The 18,481-nt window shown below is 38.6% G+C and overlaps 2 protein-coding genes across 12 annotated transcripts in view; one reads left to right on the top strand and one right to left on the bottom strand.

Annotated features, from left to right (window-relative positions):
* The first annotated feature begins 716 nt into the window (after positions 1 to 716).
* Positions 717 to 5,655, top strand: UTS2 (urotensin 2). The gene is made up of 4 exons (XM_068537713.1): positions 717 to 819; positions 3,027 to 3,134; positions 4,005 to 4,046; positions 5,534 to 5,655. The coding sequence occupies exons 1-4, from the start codon at positions 717 to 719 to the stop codon at positions 5,653 to 5,655; spliced, it is 375 nt and encodes a 124-aa protein (XP_068393814.1).
* Positions 5,656 to 7,712: 2,057 nt separating this feature from the next.
* PER3 (period circadian regulator 3) overlaps positions 7,713 to 18,481 on the bottom strand; it is a 63,723-nt gene continuing 52,954 nt past the window's right edge. For 7 of the 11 annotated variants that reach the window (XM_068538801.1, XM_068538803.1, XM_068538805.1 and 4 more), the window contains 3 exons: positions 13,005 to 13,188; positions 12,282 to 12,432; positions 7,713 to 11,066 (listed from right to left, as the gene is read on the bottom strand). In XM_068538801.1, coding sequence (XP_068394902.1) covers positions 10,980 to 11,066; positions 12,282 to 12,432; positions 13,005 to 13,188 — 422 coding nt within the window. In that variant the 3' untranslated portion in view covers positions 7,713 to 10,979. Of the gene's footprint in view, positions 11,067 to 12,281; positions 12,433 to 13,004; positions 13,189 to 13,241; positions 13,508 to 18,481 lie in introns of those variants that run through there. The other 4 variants (XM_068538806.1, XR_011073451.1, XM_068538809.1 and 1 more) reach the window with 4 other exon arrangements.

Raw genomic sequence — 18,481 nt, 5'->3', positions numbered from 1 at the left:
TTAAGGAAAGTTATTTCCCTTCTCTGAAGACCCTTATACTCGTAGTTCTATGTGAGGCCTAGTGTATGTACACAACTTGCCTTGAGCCTGAATGTTTGCTATGCATTTAACTTATCTTCACTATTTAAAAATAAATAAGTGGTTTTGAGTTTTATTCCACACATTGTCATTCTTCAGGCATGGCAGTCCCCAAAACAATATGACGATTCATCTATTCATTCACAAAAGATTAAAAAAAGGAAATCAACACATTTCTTGCCATGCTCCACAATACTCCTGCTGGGTAGGACTCATAAATCCATGTCTCTGCCTTGGCCACTTCAACTCATGTCTTATCCTTTCTTTAACTCATGATTTATTGCTCTCAGTTACTCCTTTTGCCAGATTTATAAACGTAACTGTTCTTTATTTAATACCTATTTTGTACACTAGGCAACAAGACAGTAAATTTATTGTCTATGAGTTGCTACTTTGAAAAATTACATCAATGCAAAGTGATTGTCCTTCAGCCTTCATAGCCAATAAATTTATTTATTTATTTTTTTGTAGGGGATGATATGAGGTCATAGGATAATATATATAATCGCTGATCACAGAATGAGAAGGAACAAGTTGCAGTCAAATGCTCTCCCACTGAGCTATATCCCCGAGAAGAAGCAAGTTGAAAGTTCTGACAAACAGAAGCTGAGAAGGAAGACTTCTGTCTCCTGCCAATCATGTATAAGCTGGTCTCCTGCTGTTTGCTTTTCATAGGATGCTTAAATCCTCTCTGGTCTCTTCCTGTCCTTGACTCCAGGGAAGAACCCCTGCAGCTCTCAGGTAAAATGATTTCTTTCCTTTATGTCAGTCTTGAAACAGTCTTCAAGGGTCTTAAATGCAATGTTAGAGATAAGAATGAAAATTCTTTCTTAAAGGAGTCTTGTGAAATTAATAGTCCCAGCTATGAAAAGAATTCTGAGGATCCTTACATCTCAGAGTCAGTAATGGATACAGTTTTTTTTTTCCTTTCTAAAATGTAAAAGTAGAAGGGTAACATTGCTTATTTAATGCCACTTCTATAGCTCTAAGTTATTTTGATCAGCTTTTTTTTTTTTCAATTTTGAAAATGGCACTAAATTTAAACCATCATTGCTTTTAGTTTCTATTTTAAATGAGCTGGATGAATGCAGAATTGGTTGTTCCAATTATAGGTTAAAATATTTTTATTGTATCTTATTTTAAGCTAAAAAGTAATCATCTGACATGTGTTATACGAAACAAAAATATTTATTAAAAAATAAAGAAGTGACGAGCTGGGGCTAGGGATGACACAGATTTTCCAAGTACATTTATGTTTTCCTTTTGATTGATGTTTCATTCAGTTCAATTCTAAGTTGAATTTTCTTAAAGTGTATCAGTCAAGCAGATACTTATTGTGCTGTTAGCTCTTAATTTAGTTTAAGAAACGAAAAGGCTGGTGCTTGGGTATTAGGTTCATAAACATTTTAACTTGTCTTTAATTGTGGATACTTTAGACTTTTTTTTTAATAAAGGAAAAAAACTCTTCTAAGCCATTGATTTTATAATTTCTACTCTCTAAAGTTTCTCTCAAGCAGCTTTCTGATAATTGTCAAGCTCTAATTCATGCACTATCAGTCAGCTTCCACAGTCACTGAACTCATACGTGGCAGTCATCTTAATGGCTAAATCGGGCATTAACTGTATTGATTCTCTGCTATTTAAAAAAAAGAACAGTGAAAAGCATAAGATGAAACCAAGGATGAACATTCAGATATTACTGTCATCTGCAAAAAATTACATATCATGATTATGATTTTTCCAAACTTAGATGAGTGTAGCATCTCACTTAAATTCTTAACAGGTGGCAGCTTACATTAGAGTTTTTGCCTGAAATTTTTCCCACTTATTTGTTTCTCCATAAATGATCCTTCATGACATAAACATTGATGTGTGGCCAAATTTTATAGATTTCTTATTCATATTCTTCAGAATTTTATAGATTTCTCATTCATATTCTTCAGAATTTTATAGATTTCTCATTCATATTCTTCAGAATTTTATAGATTTCTCATTCATATTCTTCAGAATTTTATAGATTTCTCATTCATATTCTTCAGAATTTTATAGATTTCTCATTCATATTCTTCAGAATTTTATAGATTTCTCATTCATATTCTTCAGAAGTACTGGGAATGTGCCCAGAAGCCTTCACAATGGCTTGCTCTTTGTTTCCCAGTCAAGGTTGTAGCTGAGGATTTGGAAGCCTTAGTGAAGCAAGTGGAGAGTACAGGACTCCCCAGAAGCTCCGATCTCCCCACTGCAGCACCTGGCCAAGATTGCTCTGCCAGGGTCCAGAGTCTGCTCACCAGACCTCACACTCACTTCCCACACACCTTGCACACACTTACCATGCATCTTCTATGCCACTAAGCTGACCAAATTTCACCCTGAAAATGTTGCTATCAACTTCTTTAAAGAGTATTTTAAAGCTGACTCTTTCCTGACAATTGTGTCTAAATCTTGGAGGCCAGACAGATAAGAGGTGATGCCATCCTATTCGCTTTACAGGAAGAACCTTAACAATCCTGTCTTTTAGAAAACCACTCCTTTATTTTTCCTCTCACTCCAATTTCACCACCCATATGTCTAAAAGCAAAAGGCAAAAGGCAGCAATAGGTAAATAGAAATGAGGAAGAATCACTTTGTAAGTGGAAGTGCTTTTTCACTGACCCTGTGGCTCAGCCCTACCCTCTTATTCAAGGCAGTGAGCAGCCTGGCAAGGCCACACAGGCAGGAGGAATCAGGATGAGAGTCACACGCTTGATTTCCTGTTCTGCTGGCTTGTGAACTGGACTGTAGCATTTCCAGTTCTCGGTTAAAATACTACTGACGACAAACCCGGAACTTAGTATTTGAAGTTTTTCTAGTATTATCTCCTTGTCCCTGGTACCCCCCAAAAGACAATAAGGAACAGAACTGATTGAAGAATCAGCTGAGTTGCTAATATCTATTTCTACTCCGTGTAGCACCTGAAGATGTCAGATCAACTTTGGATGAGCTGGAAAGAGCTTCCCTTCTGCAGATGCTGCCAGAGATGTCAGGTGCAGAGACAGGAGATGGTCTTAGGAAAGCAGGTAAAATGATTCTTGTGTTTACCGGTGTCTGATTTTCTTGCCACTGAATTTACTCCCTGTTTTCATCAATTAGATGAGGTAAAATCCTGTTTTGGAATATAAAGATCAGCTATATAAAATGAGGTAGTTACCCAACACTCTCCCCTCCGGGCATAAAGACTTCCTCTGACATCTTCTGTTTTCTTTTTCTCAGCAACTCCTTCCAAGCATCCTGCTCTACTTGGTCCCTCAGTATATTTGTTCTCTGTATGGACTTTTATTTTGGGGGGAAGGAGGGCATTATCCCAGTTTTCAATAAGTTAAATTTACAATCCTTTTTTCCCACTTACTCAAGTCTTAACCAAATTACTTAATCTATCTGTACCTCAGTTTCTTAAACCAGTAAACGGAATGATAAAAATGCCCATCTCATGGGGTTATTGTGAAGTTCAGTCAATGAGAAAATGCAAGTAAAACGTTCAGCACAGTGGCACACAAAGTAATCCATGAAATGGCAGCTTTTACTATTTTCTCTGTCACTGTATTCCTCCCAGCACTGATACAAATGCTCAGGACATTATGGAAACAAAATGGAGTCTTTTAATAGACCTTGTTTAGTAGAAAGAATTTCACTTGTTATAAAATATTTTTGATAAACTACTGAACTGCTAACTTAGGAAAATGCAGTACCCTTTGTGAATTCCGGAAGCGAGAAAGAACCAGGTGCCTGCCTATCTTCCTTCAAGTAAGTATCACTGTGGTGTGAAAAAAAGGAAAATCAGAAACTAGACATGATTTAGGAATATTCTATTTTGTGTGTTTTAAATAAGACAAGTATAAAATGGAAATAATAGATCTGATGATGAATGGTTTCAAAATACTCTTTTCCAGATCCCGGTACCAACATTTTTTACCCAAGAGGAAGTGTGAGAAAGGTAAGTAGCTCCATAATGAGAATTATGTTACAAAAGTGAGCATTCTATGCCTTGACTTTAGAGGAGCCTCAATTCATGAACCAGTCGAGCATTTTCGGTAGAAATCACACCTTAAAATAACTGGTCAGTCAGCATTACTTCAAAGCATGTTCCAAATTTTGATCCATATAAATGTGGATGCAACAAGAACTTATCCAGTGCCCATTCTGGATAAATTATTGTAACGAGTTTAAGAGGATAAAAAATAGATAAGGCCCCTGCCCTCAAGTTTGTCATCCACTTGTGCTGTGTCATTGATCATCTTCACGTGGTCCGAGGACCATCAGTATTGGTATCATGTGGAAGCTTGTGAGAAACGCAGACTCTCAGACCCCACCCCCCAGCACCTACTGAATCAAAATCTGCATCTTACCAAGATTCCCCAGGTCATTCTTATGCACATTAAATAAAGTATGACAAGCACTGCCATATGATGTCTAAACAGAAGAAAGACACGGTCAAAACCCTGAGATGTCATACGTGTGAAAGAGCAGAATATGAAGGAAATCATTTTGGGTGCAGAAGACAGACTATGATTGGGATTGACGAATGATAATAGTAAATGGTTAGAAATGGTGCACAGTTAATGGAGGACCTTAAACACAGAAAGAAAAATCTGTATTTGATCATTATCAACCCCTCAAACTCTAAATTAGTGTCTCCTAAAGGGCTTTCCAGGTATACCAGTCCCACGAGCCAGCCTACAGTGACGCCCTGGGTTCTGGCCCCTCTTCCCGTCCTGGTAATTCTTTATGTACATTATTAGCATGTTAAAGCCTCCAGGAAATGAGATAAGCATATTTAATTTTAACCAAGCATTTCCCAAATATTTTGACCAGAGACACCTTTTTTTGGTGTAGCACCCATTACCATCCTTATAAAAATATACTCTGGAATCCCTCAGTTCTGAAGATGGCGTACACCACCTGAGGCCCCAGGGCAGGTAAACCGCCCAGAAGGGGATGGGGTGGCTTCTACATTAAACGTTATCATTCAGATGTTTATATTGTTCTGAACAGAAGGGTTCTGATGAAAGACTCTAAAATCATAAAGGTGATTAGGATTTGCTCATGAAATCCTAGAAAAAAAAAAAAAAAGAAAACTAAGGGTCCATGCTTAAAGAAGTTAATTTCAAGACAAATAAAAGGTCTACTTTACAGAGAAGACAGTAAATGGACAGAACATGTTACTGACAGATTTAAATAGAAATAGGTCAATGAGGGTTTAGGAAAATTCACGGCACTCACAGGGCTAAACAGACCGGATGGACCACAGGTAGGGCACAAGGAGACCTTCCAGAGCCTACACGCTGGGCGCTCACCGCAATTCTATCCCATAAAGCAGCAAGAAAACACTTTTTAAAGGTCCTACATCTGAACTAAGGTTCCTATTTGTGTGTGTAGGACTCAATTCATTGATAACCTGTTTTTTTATTTGGATTGTTTTAATTTCAGGCTTTCTCAGGACAAGATCCTAACATTTTACTGAGTCACCTTTTAGCCAGAATCAGGAAACCATACAAGAAACGTGGAACTCCCTCTGAATGCTTCTGGAAATACTGTGTCTGAAGTGACATGAACATCTACTAGTCAACTCAAAACCAACCATCTTAGAAAAAGCAAAATAAAAACGCTTGATTTGAAAGCGCTATAGATGAAAAACTAGGCAAGCTATACCCTGTTCATTATTATTTGGAAAATAAATCCTCTATGTTTTGCAAATATCATGAGTGGTTATTTTACTTATAAACATATCCTGAAAATCTATCCATCAATTTATCTTTAAAGAATTATCTAAAAGTTTAAAAGTAAACAAATAAATGAACAGAAGCAAATACTAAGAAGAAAAAGTCATAAAAGTAAATTTTAGTTAAAACAGTAAAACTACAAATCATTTAACCTACATTATCTTAGTGATGATGTCCTCTCAACCCTTAAAAATAACGTGAGTTATTACTTAAAAAAAGAAAAAAAATCAGTATCTTAGCTTGGAAAAGCGTCCAAAGTGAAGGATGCCTAAAGATGAGGACTGGGGGCCGTCTGAATTCTCCTTTGTTTTTGAAGGAGGGCGTCCACACACTCAGATCCCCTCTCCCTTAGTTAAGCTAAGTACTGAACACTTGAAAACTTTAATCTCTTAACACTGAAGCTTGTTTGATGTCAGTTTCTGTGAGCTCAAGGAGCACAGTACTAGAAAAATACCTTCATAATCTGTTTCTTAGAGAAGAAACTTGAGGTGGGATTTAAGATTGTGGAATGGAAGATATAGCCTGGTTTGTTAATTTTTAAAAACCATGTGTGTGTGTGCACATACTAACTTATTCTCTTAATACATCTATACCATCGTAGCTTATCTATGTATAGAGTATGGAGCTGAGACCCGCGAGCTCCACGCAGCTCCCAGCACGGCCCATGCCTGCGGGAAAGCACTTCTTATGGGAAACCCAGGCTCCCCTTCTCGGCTCTGTCGCCAATCACACCCCCAACTCAGGAGGAATGAAGGGTCAGGTCTGCACCAAACAGCCACAAAATCGGTATTGATCTTGTCAACAACCATCCAAAATCTCTTTAGAGCACAGGTCTGATAAATCTTCCCTTTCCTTGTCTAAGACCTCAAGAACAAATCTGTAGGCAAGTTGTTTTCCGCTTGAGGGATGGATGCGTCATCTCAGGAACATGCTGACATGTGGCCGTGAGGATGCTGTGGCATCGCTTGCTGCTGAAATTCAACTGAATCCATTTCCCTAACACAGGACTCTGGCCCCACGAGTGCCGGTATGTTTATGACACCAGGAAGAGCTTAGGGTGGATTCCATCGCCGTAGAACCCCAAATCCCTCCCGTTTTGTGATACTAGGCAGCTGCTCTTACAGACGGGGCTCTGGCGTCAAGTCATTGCTCCCACCCAGCTGTGAGGCCCTGACCAGGTCATCCGGCTCTCTCCACCCCCGTGTCCTTCTCTGTAAAATGAGCGCAGTGACGCTGCTTATTTCGTGGTTGTATTAAATGAGATAATTCATGGGAAGCACCAGAACAGTCCCTGTGGGAGGCGTACACATCCCATCAACACTGAGCTCTCTTCCCTTCTTGGGTTGCTGTTGTTTTATTACGACAGGAGGTGCAGGTGGTTTGAAAGGTGTAACATTTAGCAAGTCCTGTTGGCTTCAGGATCCCGATTCATATTTTAGTTCCAAGCTTCTGTTGCTGCCAGTTCCACAGTCAGACTTTGTGAAACACAGGTAAACTCTACAGAATCTGAAAGAGTAATCTTGATAACTAAATTTTGTAAATTAGGGCATTAAAATTAGTATTAAAGGGGCTTCCCTTGTGGCGCAGTGGTTAAGAATCCACCTGCCAATGCAGGGGACACGGGTTCAAGCCCTGGTCCGGGAAGATCCCACATGCCGCGGGGCAACTAAGCCCATGTGCCACAGCTACTGAGCCTGCGCTCTAGAGCCCACGAGCCACAACTACTGAGCCTGCGTACCGCAACTGCTGAAGCCTGCATGCCCAGAGCCCACACTCCGCAACAAGAGAAGCCACTACAATGAGAAGCCTGTGCACCGCAACGAAGAGTAGCCCCCGCTCACTGTAACTAGAGAAAGAAAAAAAGACTCAACACAGCCAAAAATTTAAAAAAAAAATTAGTATTAAAAAACATGTACATATGTTCAGAACCCAATAAGCTCCTCCCAGCGCTGAAGTGGGGACTAAATGCTGTGTTATCACTGAGCAGGACCTTGGACGCAGTGATGACACAGACGCAGACACAGAGTGACCCTAATGTGAGCACCCTGCAGTGTCTCTCAATCTCAGTAAATATTTCTCAATGATATAAAATACACATTCAGGGCAGAGGTTTGTTGATGCAGTGCAAGAAATTTCTCAGGTTTTACATGTATACCGTTTATTGCTTTTGCTTAAAAAAGATACCCGATTAAAATATTAATAACCATTAAAAACAAGTAAATTCACAGTTAATTATAAACTCAGTTGAAAGAAAATTTCCATTTGGATTAAATTTACCTTGTGAGTTATGATGAAGTGGCACTTAACTGTAAAACGATTCCATTTGCACAGCATTCTTTCTGTTGTTCATAAATCCTGATCTCTTATCCAAGAAAATACAGCTTCTTGGTAACATTTATGTAAACACTGAAGCCTATAGTATACATTTTTATTACCAGTTTCTATAGTTATCAATACAAAAAGTTAATAAACTTGAACAACTGTTTAAACTCGGGGGGAGCCCCCGGGGGGCGGCGGCCGCACTGCTGAACCCCGCCTGCTCACCCTCAGCAGCAGAAGCATCGTGGTCCGACCTCTAAATACGCCAATTCGGCGGCTTATCAAAGTATCAAAACTACAAATGGTTTTATAGATCTGCTTACAACAAGCACCAATTGTAAATTGACCCTAAACGTATAGTAAGGCAAAGAAAGAAGCAAATGTCGATAAAACAAATGTCCAGAAAGAATCGAAAAGAGGGCTTATATTAGAGGAGGTCAGGTTTGAAAAACGTGTACACAAGTGCAGAACAGTCCTCTGATTGCTCCACGTCATTTTTGATTTAAACAAATTAAAGAGGTTATCATTACAGAAGGTCACAGCGATTCTACTGATGGACAATATCCAGGCTGGTTCATTTTTTAAAATTTGATTTTTCACCAAGGGCAAAAATATCACACAACTTGACCAACACAACAAGGGCTTCAGAGATCATTTAACAATCGAGATGGAGCAGAATAGGAGAGTTCTCTATTCCTAAGACGGGAATATGAGCATGGAACAGCTTAAAGTGAGAAAATTCCAAGAAACGTCATGGGCATCATTTGAAAATGGTTCTGACACCTGAAGAAAGAATTACCTTCTAGGAAACTACAGTTGGCCCCCCGTATTCCTGGTGGGGAGAATCGGGGAGGGGTGTAGAATCCTGGATGTGGAACCGCGGGGACAGAGGGCTGACTGTACCGCCATGTTACAGAAGGGGCTTGAGCATCCGTGGATTTTAGCATCTGCGAGGGGGTCCTGGAACCAATCCGCTGCAGATTCGAGAGCTGTCTGTTCTACTTTAGAAAGTAAATCTAAGCTACGAGGCTTGAAAATCAGAGTCCAGCAGCACTGTGGGTAGAAAGGTTGATTCTCCTAATTATGATCAGGATGCATTTTATAAAAAACTATAAAACCTGAAAGGAAGAAGTGTTTTCCTAAAACAAAAAAAAAACAAAAAACCACAACAACAAAAAAAGAAAAGTAAGTGAGTGTGTTGCATGTTATTGAAAAGAGAAAAGGTGATTCCAGCCTTCATTTCCTTCTATTCCTGGTTCTGATCTACATGGGTGTGAACTGCATGTCATTCCAAGTTTGAGAAGGAATCATCACTTCTCTAAGAAGAGGGGACTCACTTATCATGTGAACAACTCACTCACTTCTTAAAAGACACAACTTCAGCAGGCCCAGGAAGCCCTCATTTGTGACAGATTCTGCAACCCTCTTGGCTAGGGGCCTCCCATAGGCCCCTTACCCCTATTTAAGGGCAACACTTACCCCTATTTAAGGACAAAAAGAAGGCAGTGCCAATCAGACCTCTGGCAGGGATGGAGAGACCTTCTTTTGTGTAAATTGGTTGGAAAGAAAGAGTTAACTGTTAGTTTTGATAAGACAACATTTAAACACATACGCATATAAGAACAACATTAACTCTTACATAACTTTAAAAACTTTTTGCAATCATTATTTAAAAATTTCAAAAGGGATGAGTCAGAAGCTGGTTGAGCTAGAAGCTCTTTTGTTTTAACATTACACACGCAAAAGCTAGTTTAAACCCTGCAAAGAATAAGCTCATGTTAAGCTGATCCATTTTTAACTAAGACTTTGAGAATTTCAGTGGAAGGTAGAAAATCAAAAGGAAAAGCATCTACAAAAATGAAGGTCAAAATTCAACCCTAAAAGCTAGAAATTTCCGGTACACCAATGGGCAATACATTTTCATACTGGTCAATGCTGAAGTGATCTGTGTTGTGTTGTGAGAAAACTGGAATGTCAGACCCTAACTGTGGAGGGATGTGTCACCGTGCAAAGACCAGGTGAGGGCACTATATTTATGGACACCGTTAGGAAAGGTACATGGCCCATAGCGGGGATTTCCTGAAGTCTCCAACAGGGGGAAATGATTCATGTAACAACAGAACAAAATCAATGAGGCTAAGGTTTGGGGCTCTTTCTAGCCATACTTTTTTAAAAAAAATAAATTTATTTATTTTATTTTTGGCTGCGTTGGGTCTTCTTGCTGCGCGTGGGCTTTCTCTAGTTGTGGCAAGCAGGGGCTACTCTTCGTTGTGGTGCACGGGCTTCTCATTGCGGTGGCTTCTCTTGTTGCAGAGCATGGGCTCTAGGTGCGCGGGCTTCAGTAGTTGTGGTGCATGGGCTCAGTAGTTGTGGCGCACGGGCTTAGTTGTTCCACGGCATGTGGGATCTTCCCAGACCAGGGATCGAACCCGTGTCCCCTGCATTGGCAGGCAGATTCTTAACCACTGCACCACCAGGGAAGTCCTCTAGCTATATTCTAATTGTAATTTATTTGGGGTGACATCTGAAATAAAGTGTGACTGTACACATACCTCTTTAGAGGCCATCCAATCTCATTACAGGACAGGTAAACTAGAAAAAGAGTCTATTTGACAGTTTAAATACACTGGGGAAAAAAAGAAGTAAAAGAGTCTATATACAATGTCTGCTTCAGGAAAATGATGTCTGTTAAAAAATCAGGAAGGAAAAGCCTTAACATTCAATAATAACTTCATGGTCATTTAAGACCCAGGGGTTTAGAGAGAATCACAAGGAGGTCTAGCTGCCCCACAGGCCTGGAGAGGGAGTACAGGTGCACCTTCAGAGTCACTCAACTGCTGCTTCTGTTGGATCCGGACCACAGGATTCTGCGGCATCACCAGCTGAATCTCCGTTTTCGCAAGTGACACAGCCCTCCAAAAAGGAACAAGAGCAGGCAGGTTATTTGATGTGAAGTCACCTGAAAAGTTTTAAAACCAGTAAAATGCTGGCCAAGCAACCTGTGTCTCATTCTCCCACTTATTCACATCTAAGACTATCCATTATAGTTCATCCCTTATTATTAGAAGGTAGATGACAGCAATCGCTTAAATACTTTTGCTTAAATTGTTTTGGGGCTCATTCTTCATATACTCTTCCCACAGAAATTCCTGCTCGGCATGAATCCTAAATACTAAATCCTAAATCCTCTGGTGTGAATCTTACATCTTGAGTTTCAACTCTTTTCAAACATGCACGCATATTTGACATGCAATCTTATACTCTCCTCCCCAGTCAATCACATATGAAAGCAGGTGTCTTTACTCCTAACTGCCCCGTAACATTCCAACTGGTGGAAGAAAAAAACACCTGGAGTCAAAAAGACCTGTATTCAAAATCTGAAGAACTGTGAGCACTTACACAGTTGTCCTTCAGTTTGTGCAGAGGGCTCGGTTCCTGAATCCCCTGAAGATACAAAAATCTATGGATGCTCAAGTCCTTATATAAATGACTTGGTACAGTCGGCCCTCTGCACTCGAGGGTTCCGCATCCTTGGATTCAACCAACTGCAGATTGAAATTTGAACCGTGGATACAGAGGGCTGAGTGTACAAATTATTTAGTATCTGTATACCTCACTTTGTTGTTATTGGTAAAGCAGGGATAATAATACCTACCACAGAAGCAATTGTGAAGATGAAGATTTTCAGTGGGATCATGCAACACACAGTCGGCCCTCTGTATCTGCAGGTTCAACATCCACAGACTCAACCAACCATAGATCGAAAATATTTGGGGAAAAAAATTGCAGAAAGTTCCAAAAAGCAAAACTTAAATTTGCAGCGTACCAGCAACTATTTACATAGAATGTACGTTGAATTTACAACTGTTTAAATAGCATTTACATTGCATTAGGTATTATAAGTAATCTGGAGATGATTTAAGGTATACGGGAGGACGTGCATAGGTTACATGCAAATACTACGCCATTTTACATGAGGAACTTGAGCATCCGCAGATTTTGGTATCCCCAGCGGGTCCTGGAACTAGTCCCCTGCAGAAAACGAGGGATGACTGTACACTAAGCGCCCAGAACACTATCTGGCACAAAAAAACAGCAACACATGACAGCTGTTACTACTGGGCTTACCTGGATGTCTATTTCCTGAGGAATCGTCTGGCTCTGAATCCAGGAATGCACATTGGCCAGCTCCTCCCTTTGTCCGTGAGAAAACTGCGGCTGCCGCCACCTCATGCTTTCCAGTTTTTCTAGGTCTTCTTTCAGTACAATTTCTTTAACCCTGAAAACAAACAAACAAACAAACAAAACCTTCACAGTCCTAAATAAGGCACAGGGTTCTTATCTTGTGATCTAAGAACAGCACTTCTTTTTAGTTTGTAATATACTTTATATTTCTTGTTAATATATGACGCACACATCAAAAATATAACAACTGACTCATTTCTTTGTCAGGTTGGTAAAGCTAGGCCTCTTTCTCTTGATGGAAAATACCTGTATAGTGTTTTAATGTCATATGGAAGAAACAGATTTCCTTTAGGTCTTCCCTCCTTTTAGAATGAGAGAAAAAAGTCCAGGCTCTAAAAAAAGTTCTCATACCTGTGGGCTGTCTTGGAAAGCACTGCTTTTCTTTGTTTTCTTGTCTCAGGACACATAACATATTTATATTGTCACTACCACTACAACCATTGTTTTAAGAAATCATTTGTCTTTTGACTTCAAATGAATGAATTTGAAAATACATTTCTCTAAGGATATGTATAAAAACATTAAAAATCACTTTGTATTAAAAAACACACTTAAGAAACCATAAAACACTCATATAAAGGTGGGTCTTCTAACATGCTTTCTTACCTCTCAGGCACCTGATACGTCATCAGAATGCACTCAGGTGTTTGTTCTATCATTCTCCAGATGGACTCTTCAGCTAAGTTGGGAAATGTTTCTTTTTTCAGTACATCCTGAGATTGCTGCCCATTTTGAAAGATTTCAGAAGAATAATCACTAGTAGCAAAGTTTATACTGCTGCCACTGCTTCCTATCAAAAATCAACAACAAAAAAATTTGAAAATACCTGTCAGGGGCTGATTTGCCAAACTGGCCCTCATTCTTCAAAGACTCTGGCAACAGGCTGGTAGGGTCCTTCACCACCCAGCACAGCCATCATCCCAGGTCACCTCAGCCTTCCAGTTCCTCGATCTTCCCAAGATCTCCTTCTCAGTCTTCCTGAACTATCCGCTCCCCAAGGCCATTCCTTGTTTGTTCTCATCACCCACAACTGCTCCATCTCCAGCTCCGTCTCCAAAATCACCAACCTCTCAGCTTCAATTTCTTGTTTGCTTGTTCAACGGTTCCAACTACAAATTTGGAACAGTGCCTTAGCCATTCTGCTTAGAGCCCAAAGCCCATCATTCATTCAGTAGCACTCTGCAATACCTGAGACTTCTTTTTCCCTTTAATTTTCCACAACTATCAAAATGTAACTCTGATAAAGCCACTTATCAATTCTGTTCTTATCTAAACCCAAGTAGCCAAAGGCATAGAGAAAGTCACTTATAACAGGGTGCGTTGGTTCTACAGTAAATTCATCACCACCAAAGATCATCACAAAGCCTGTAATCCTGGTACAGTTCTGTGGTCAGCACACTAGTCTATCACCAGCAGGATTATCTTCTACTCCTCTATTTCCTCCCTCATTCTCACCTATTTTATAAGAAAAAAAAAAAGGAAGCCACTAGAAAGGAAATTCATCATCCTGATACCAAACATAAACTTACTCATATCTACATTCTCTCCTCACCATCCTCCTGTTACAATAGAGAAGCCATCCATCCATCCCAAGGCCCATAGCTTTATGGCTGTTATGGAGCCTCATGGGTCATTCCTTTCCTATCTTGCATGTGACCCTTCAAGGTCCTTCTCATTGACTTTGGAACAATTAAAACAAAACAAAACAAAGTACCTCTCTAATTTTTTAAAAAAGGGTATGGGTAATCATAAAAGACATTTTTCCTCATTAGAAAAATCTCATTAAAAGGTAATTGTTTAAGGCAAAAACAGTAAAACTTCTATTGTGGGGTTTATAATACATGTTGCAGTAAAGTGTATAACAGAAATGGCACAAAAGAGGGGAAATGGAAGTACTCCGTTTTAAGGTTCTTAGACATAAAGTGATATAATAGGTATAATATGTGAAGGTAAACTGGGATAAGTAAAAGATGCATGTGTAAATCCTAGAGCAATGAATAAAAAAAAAAAAGGAAAAAAGGAAAAAAAAAAAAAGAATAGCTGGGAGGCCAATAATGGAGAGAAAACGGAATCATTAAAAATACACAATTAACCCAAAAGGAGGAGGGGAAGAGAAAAAAGGAAGAAAGAGCAAATGAGACAAACATAAAACAAGTAGCAAGATGGAAGATTTAATTTAAACCTGATCATATCAATAATCATATTAAATGTAAATGGTCTAAAGTACTCCAATTAAAAGTCAGAGACTGTCACATAGATAAAGAAGCAATACCCAACCATACACTGGTTACCAGAAATCAACTTTAAATATAAACACACAGATAAAAATAAAAAGATGGAAAAAAATATGCCATGTAAACACTATCAAAATAAAGCTGGAGGAGCTACACTGATATGAGACAAAGGGGACATCAAGCAAGGTACATTTCATAATAGAGAAATCAGTTCATCAAAAGCACATAATCTTAAATGTGTATGCAACTAATAAAAGAGTTTCAAAATACATGAAGCAAAAACTGATTGAACAGCAAGAAAAAAATAGACAAATTCACAATTATAGATGGACATGTTAACAGCCCTGTCTTAATAACTGAGAAAACAAGTAGATAGAAAATCAGTTAGGATGTAGAAGGCTGAATCAACATTATCAGCCAACTTGACCAAATTTACATTTACAGAAGATGCTACTCAAGAACTGCAAAACACACATTCTTTCCAAGTGCATATGAAACATTTATCAAGACAGACCAAATTCTGGACTATTAAACAAGCCTCAGTAAATTAAAAAAAAAATACAAAGAATGTTGTCTGACTGCAATTAAGTTAGAAACCAATAAAATACCTGGAAAATCCCCAAATATTAGGAAATAAATGCATGTCTAATAACCCATGGTCAAAGAAGAAAACATAAGGGAAATTATAAAATATTTTGGGCTGAATGAAAATGAAAACACTCATACAAAAATTTGAGGGATGCAGCTAAAGCTGTGCTTAGAGGGAAATATAAAACCTTAAATGTTTATATTAGGAGGGGAAAAAAGGGTCTCAAATCAATGCTCTAAGTTTCCACCTTAAGAAATTAGAAAAAGAGTGAATAAAATCCAAAGTAAACACATGAAATAATAAAGATTAGAGCAGAAATCAATAAAATACAAGACCAAAAAAAATAGCAAATAAACCCAATGAGATCAAAAGTTGCTTCCTTGAAAAGTTAATAAAAGTGGTAAACACAGAGCCAGAATGATGAGGAAAAAGTAATAATATCAGCAAATAGAGAGGAGACATTAGTATAAATTCTAAAGACATTAAAAGGATAGGGAATATTATAAATAACTTTATGCCAATAAATTCAACAACTTAGATGAAATGGACAAGCTCCTTGAATGATACAAATTACCAAAGATCATTCAAGAAGAAATAGATAACCTGAGTCTATTAACCATGTCTATTAAAAAAAATCAAATTTGTTTTTAAAAACCCTTTCATAAAGAAAACTTCAGGCCCAGATAGCTTCACTGGTGAATTCTACCAACCATACTAAGGAAGATATAATATCAATTCAATACAAACTCTTCCAGAAAACAGAAGAGGAGGGAACAGTGCCCAACTCATTTCTTTTGTTAGGCCAGTATTACCCGGATACCAAAACCAGATAAAGACATCATAAGCATAAGAAGACAATGGACCAATATTTCTCATAATAGGTGCAAGAATCCTTAAAATATTAGGATACAGAATCCAGTAATATATAAAAAGGATAAAATAGCATGACCAAATACAAGGTTAATTTAATACTTGAAAATTAATGTAATTCACCATATTAACAGAACAAGGGAGAAAAACCATATGGTTAATCTCAGTAGAGGCAGAAGGGCTTCCCTGGTGGAGCAGTGGTTAAGAATCCACCTACCAAGGCAGGGGACACAGGTTCGAGCCCTGATCTGGGAAGATCTCACATGCCTCAGAGCAACTAAGCCCGTGTGCCACAACTACTGAGCCTGAGTTCTAGAGCCCACGAGCCACAACTACTGAGCCCGTGTGCCACAACTACTGAAGCCCTCGTGCCTAGAGCCCATGCTCCACAATGAGAGAAGCCACCGCAATGAGAAGCCTGTGCACTGCAACGAAGAGTAGCCCCTACTCGCCACAACTAAAGAAAGCCCACGTGCAGCAATGAAGACCCAACGCAGCCAAAAATAAATAAATAAAATTTATTTTAAAAAATAGATGCAGAAAAAGCATCTCTGTAAATCAGCAGCAGAAAGGAACTTCCTCAATCTTACTGATAAAGGCCATTTAAGGAAAACCTACATTTAACATCATACTTACTGAAACTGTGACAGATTTCCCCCTAAGATGATGAACAAGGCAAGAATGTCTGTCTAACCACTTCTATTCGATACAGTAAGTCCCCTACATATGAACGAGTTCCGTTCTGAAAGCGCATTCCTAAGTCCAATTTGTTTGTAAGTCCAACAAAGTTAGCGAGGTACCCAACTAACACAATCGGCTATATAGTACTGTGCTGTAATAGGTTTATAATACTTTTCACACAAATAATGCATAAAAAACAAACACAAAAAATAAAGAAAACATTTTTAATCTTACAGTACAGTCCCTTGAAAAGTACAGTAGTCCAGTACAACAGCTGGCATCCAGGGGCTGGCATCGAGTGAAGAGGCAAGAAGAGCTACTGACTGAAGGAGGGACAGGAGGTGGGAGATGGTAGAGCTGAAGGGCTGTCAGCAGTAGGAGACGGAGGGCAAGCTACAATGTCACTCACGCCTGACGCTGACGGAACGCACGTTCCCACCTTTGAAAATTCGCAACTTGAAGGTTTATATGTAGGGGACTTACTGTACTATATTGGGGGTCCTAGCCAGTCCAATAAGGAAAGACAAATAAATTAAGGTATACAGATCAGAAAAGAAAAAGTAAAACTATAGCAAGTTTTGAGAATACAAGTTCAAAACACAAAATTTGATTGGCTTTCTATAGGCTAACAACAAGCAATTGGAAATTGAAATTTTAAAATGCCATTTACAATAGCATCAAAATTATGAAATTCTTAGTGATAAATTTAGCAAAGTAAGTGTAACCTGTACACTGAAAACTACAAAACGTTGCTGAGAAAAATTGAAGACCTACATAAAGAGAGAAACATATCACACTCGTGGATCAGAGGACTCAATACTGTTAGGATAATTCCTCCCACATTGGTCAGTAGATTCAACATGATGTCAATCAAAATCCCAGCAGGCTTTTGTGTAGGAATTAAGAAACTGATTCTACAACTTATTTATTTTTAAATCTTTCTTTTTTAATTGAGGTAGCATTGGTTTATGACATTTATAAGTTTCATGTGTACATTGTATTTCTACTTCTGTATACACTACAGCATGCTCATCACCAAAAACGTAGTTTCCGTTACCATACAGTTGACCCCCTTTACCCACTTAGCACCCCCCTTTCCCTCTGGTAACCACTATTCTGTTCTCTGTAACTACAGAGTATTTGTTTTTGTGTTTTTCTTCATTTTTTCAGTCTGTTTTTTATATTCTACACATGAGTGAAATCATACAATATTTGTCTTTCTCCATCTGCTTTATTTCACCTAGCATAATACCCTCAAGGTCCATCCATCTTGTTGCAAATGGCAAGATTTCCTCTTTTTTTATGGCTTAATAGTACTCCATTGTGTGTACTGTATATAGATGTATTTTAAAATTTAAAATATATATTTAATATACATCACTTCTTTATCCATTCATCCATTGATGGGCACTTACATTGTTTCCATATCTTGGCTACTGTAAATTTCGCTGTGATGAACATAGGGATGCATATATCTTTTTGAATTAGTGTTTTCATTTTCTTCGGATAAATACCCAGAAGTGGAATAGCTGGATCATATTGCAGTTCTATTAATTTTTTGAGGAGTCTCCATATGTTTTCCATAGCAGCAACACCAATTTACGTTCCCACCCACAGTGTATGAAGGTTTTCTTTTCTTCACATCCTTGCCAATACTTGTTATTTTTTGCCTTTTTGGTAACAGCCATTCTAATGGGTATGAGGTGATA

Source organism: Eschrichtius robustus, chromosome 3 (genome assembly GCF_028021215.1).
Source record: "Eschrichtius robustus isolate mEscRob2 chromosome 3, mEscRob2.pri, whole genome shotgun sequence".
In the NCBI taxonomy this organism is placed as follows: domain Eukaryota; kingdom Metazoa; phylum Chordata; class Mammalia; order Artiodactyla; family Eschrichtiidae; genus Eschrichtius; species Eschrichtius robustus.
Note: the sequence above shows the minus strand (reverse complement) of the source record. Positions and strands in the feature narration are given on the sequence as shown.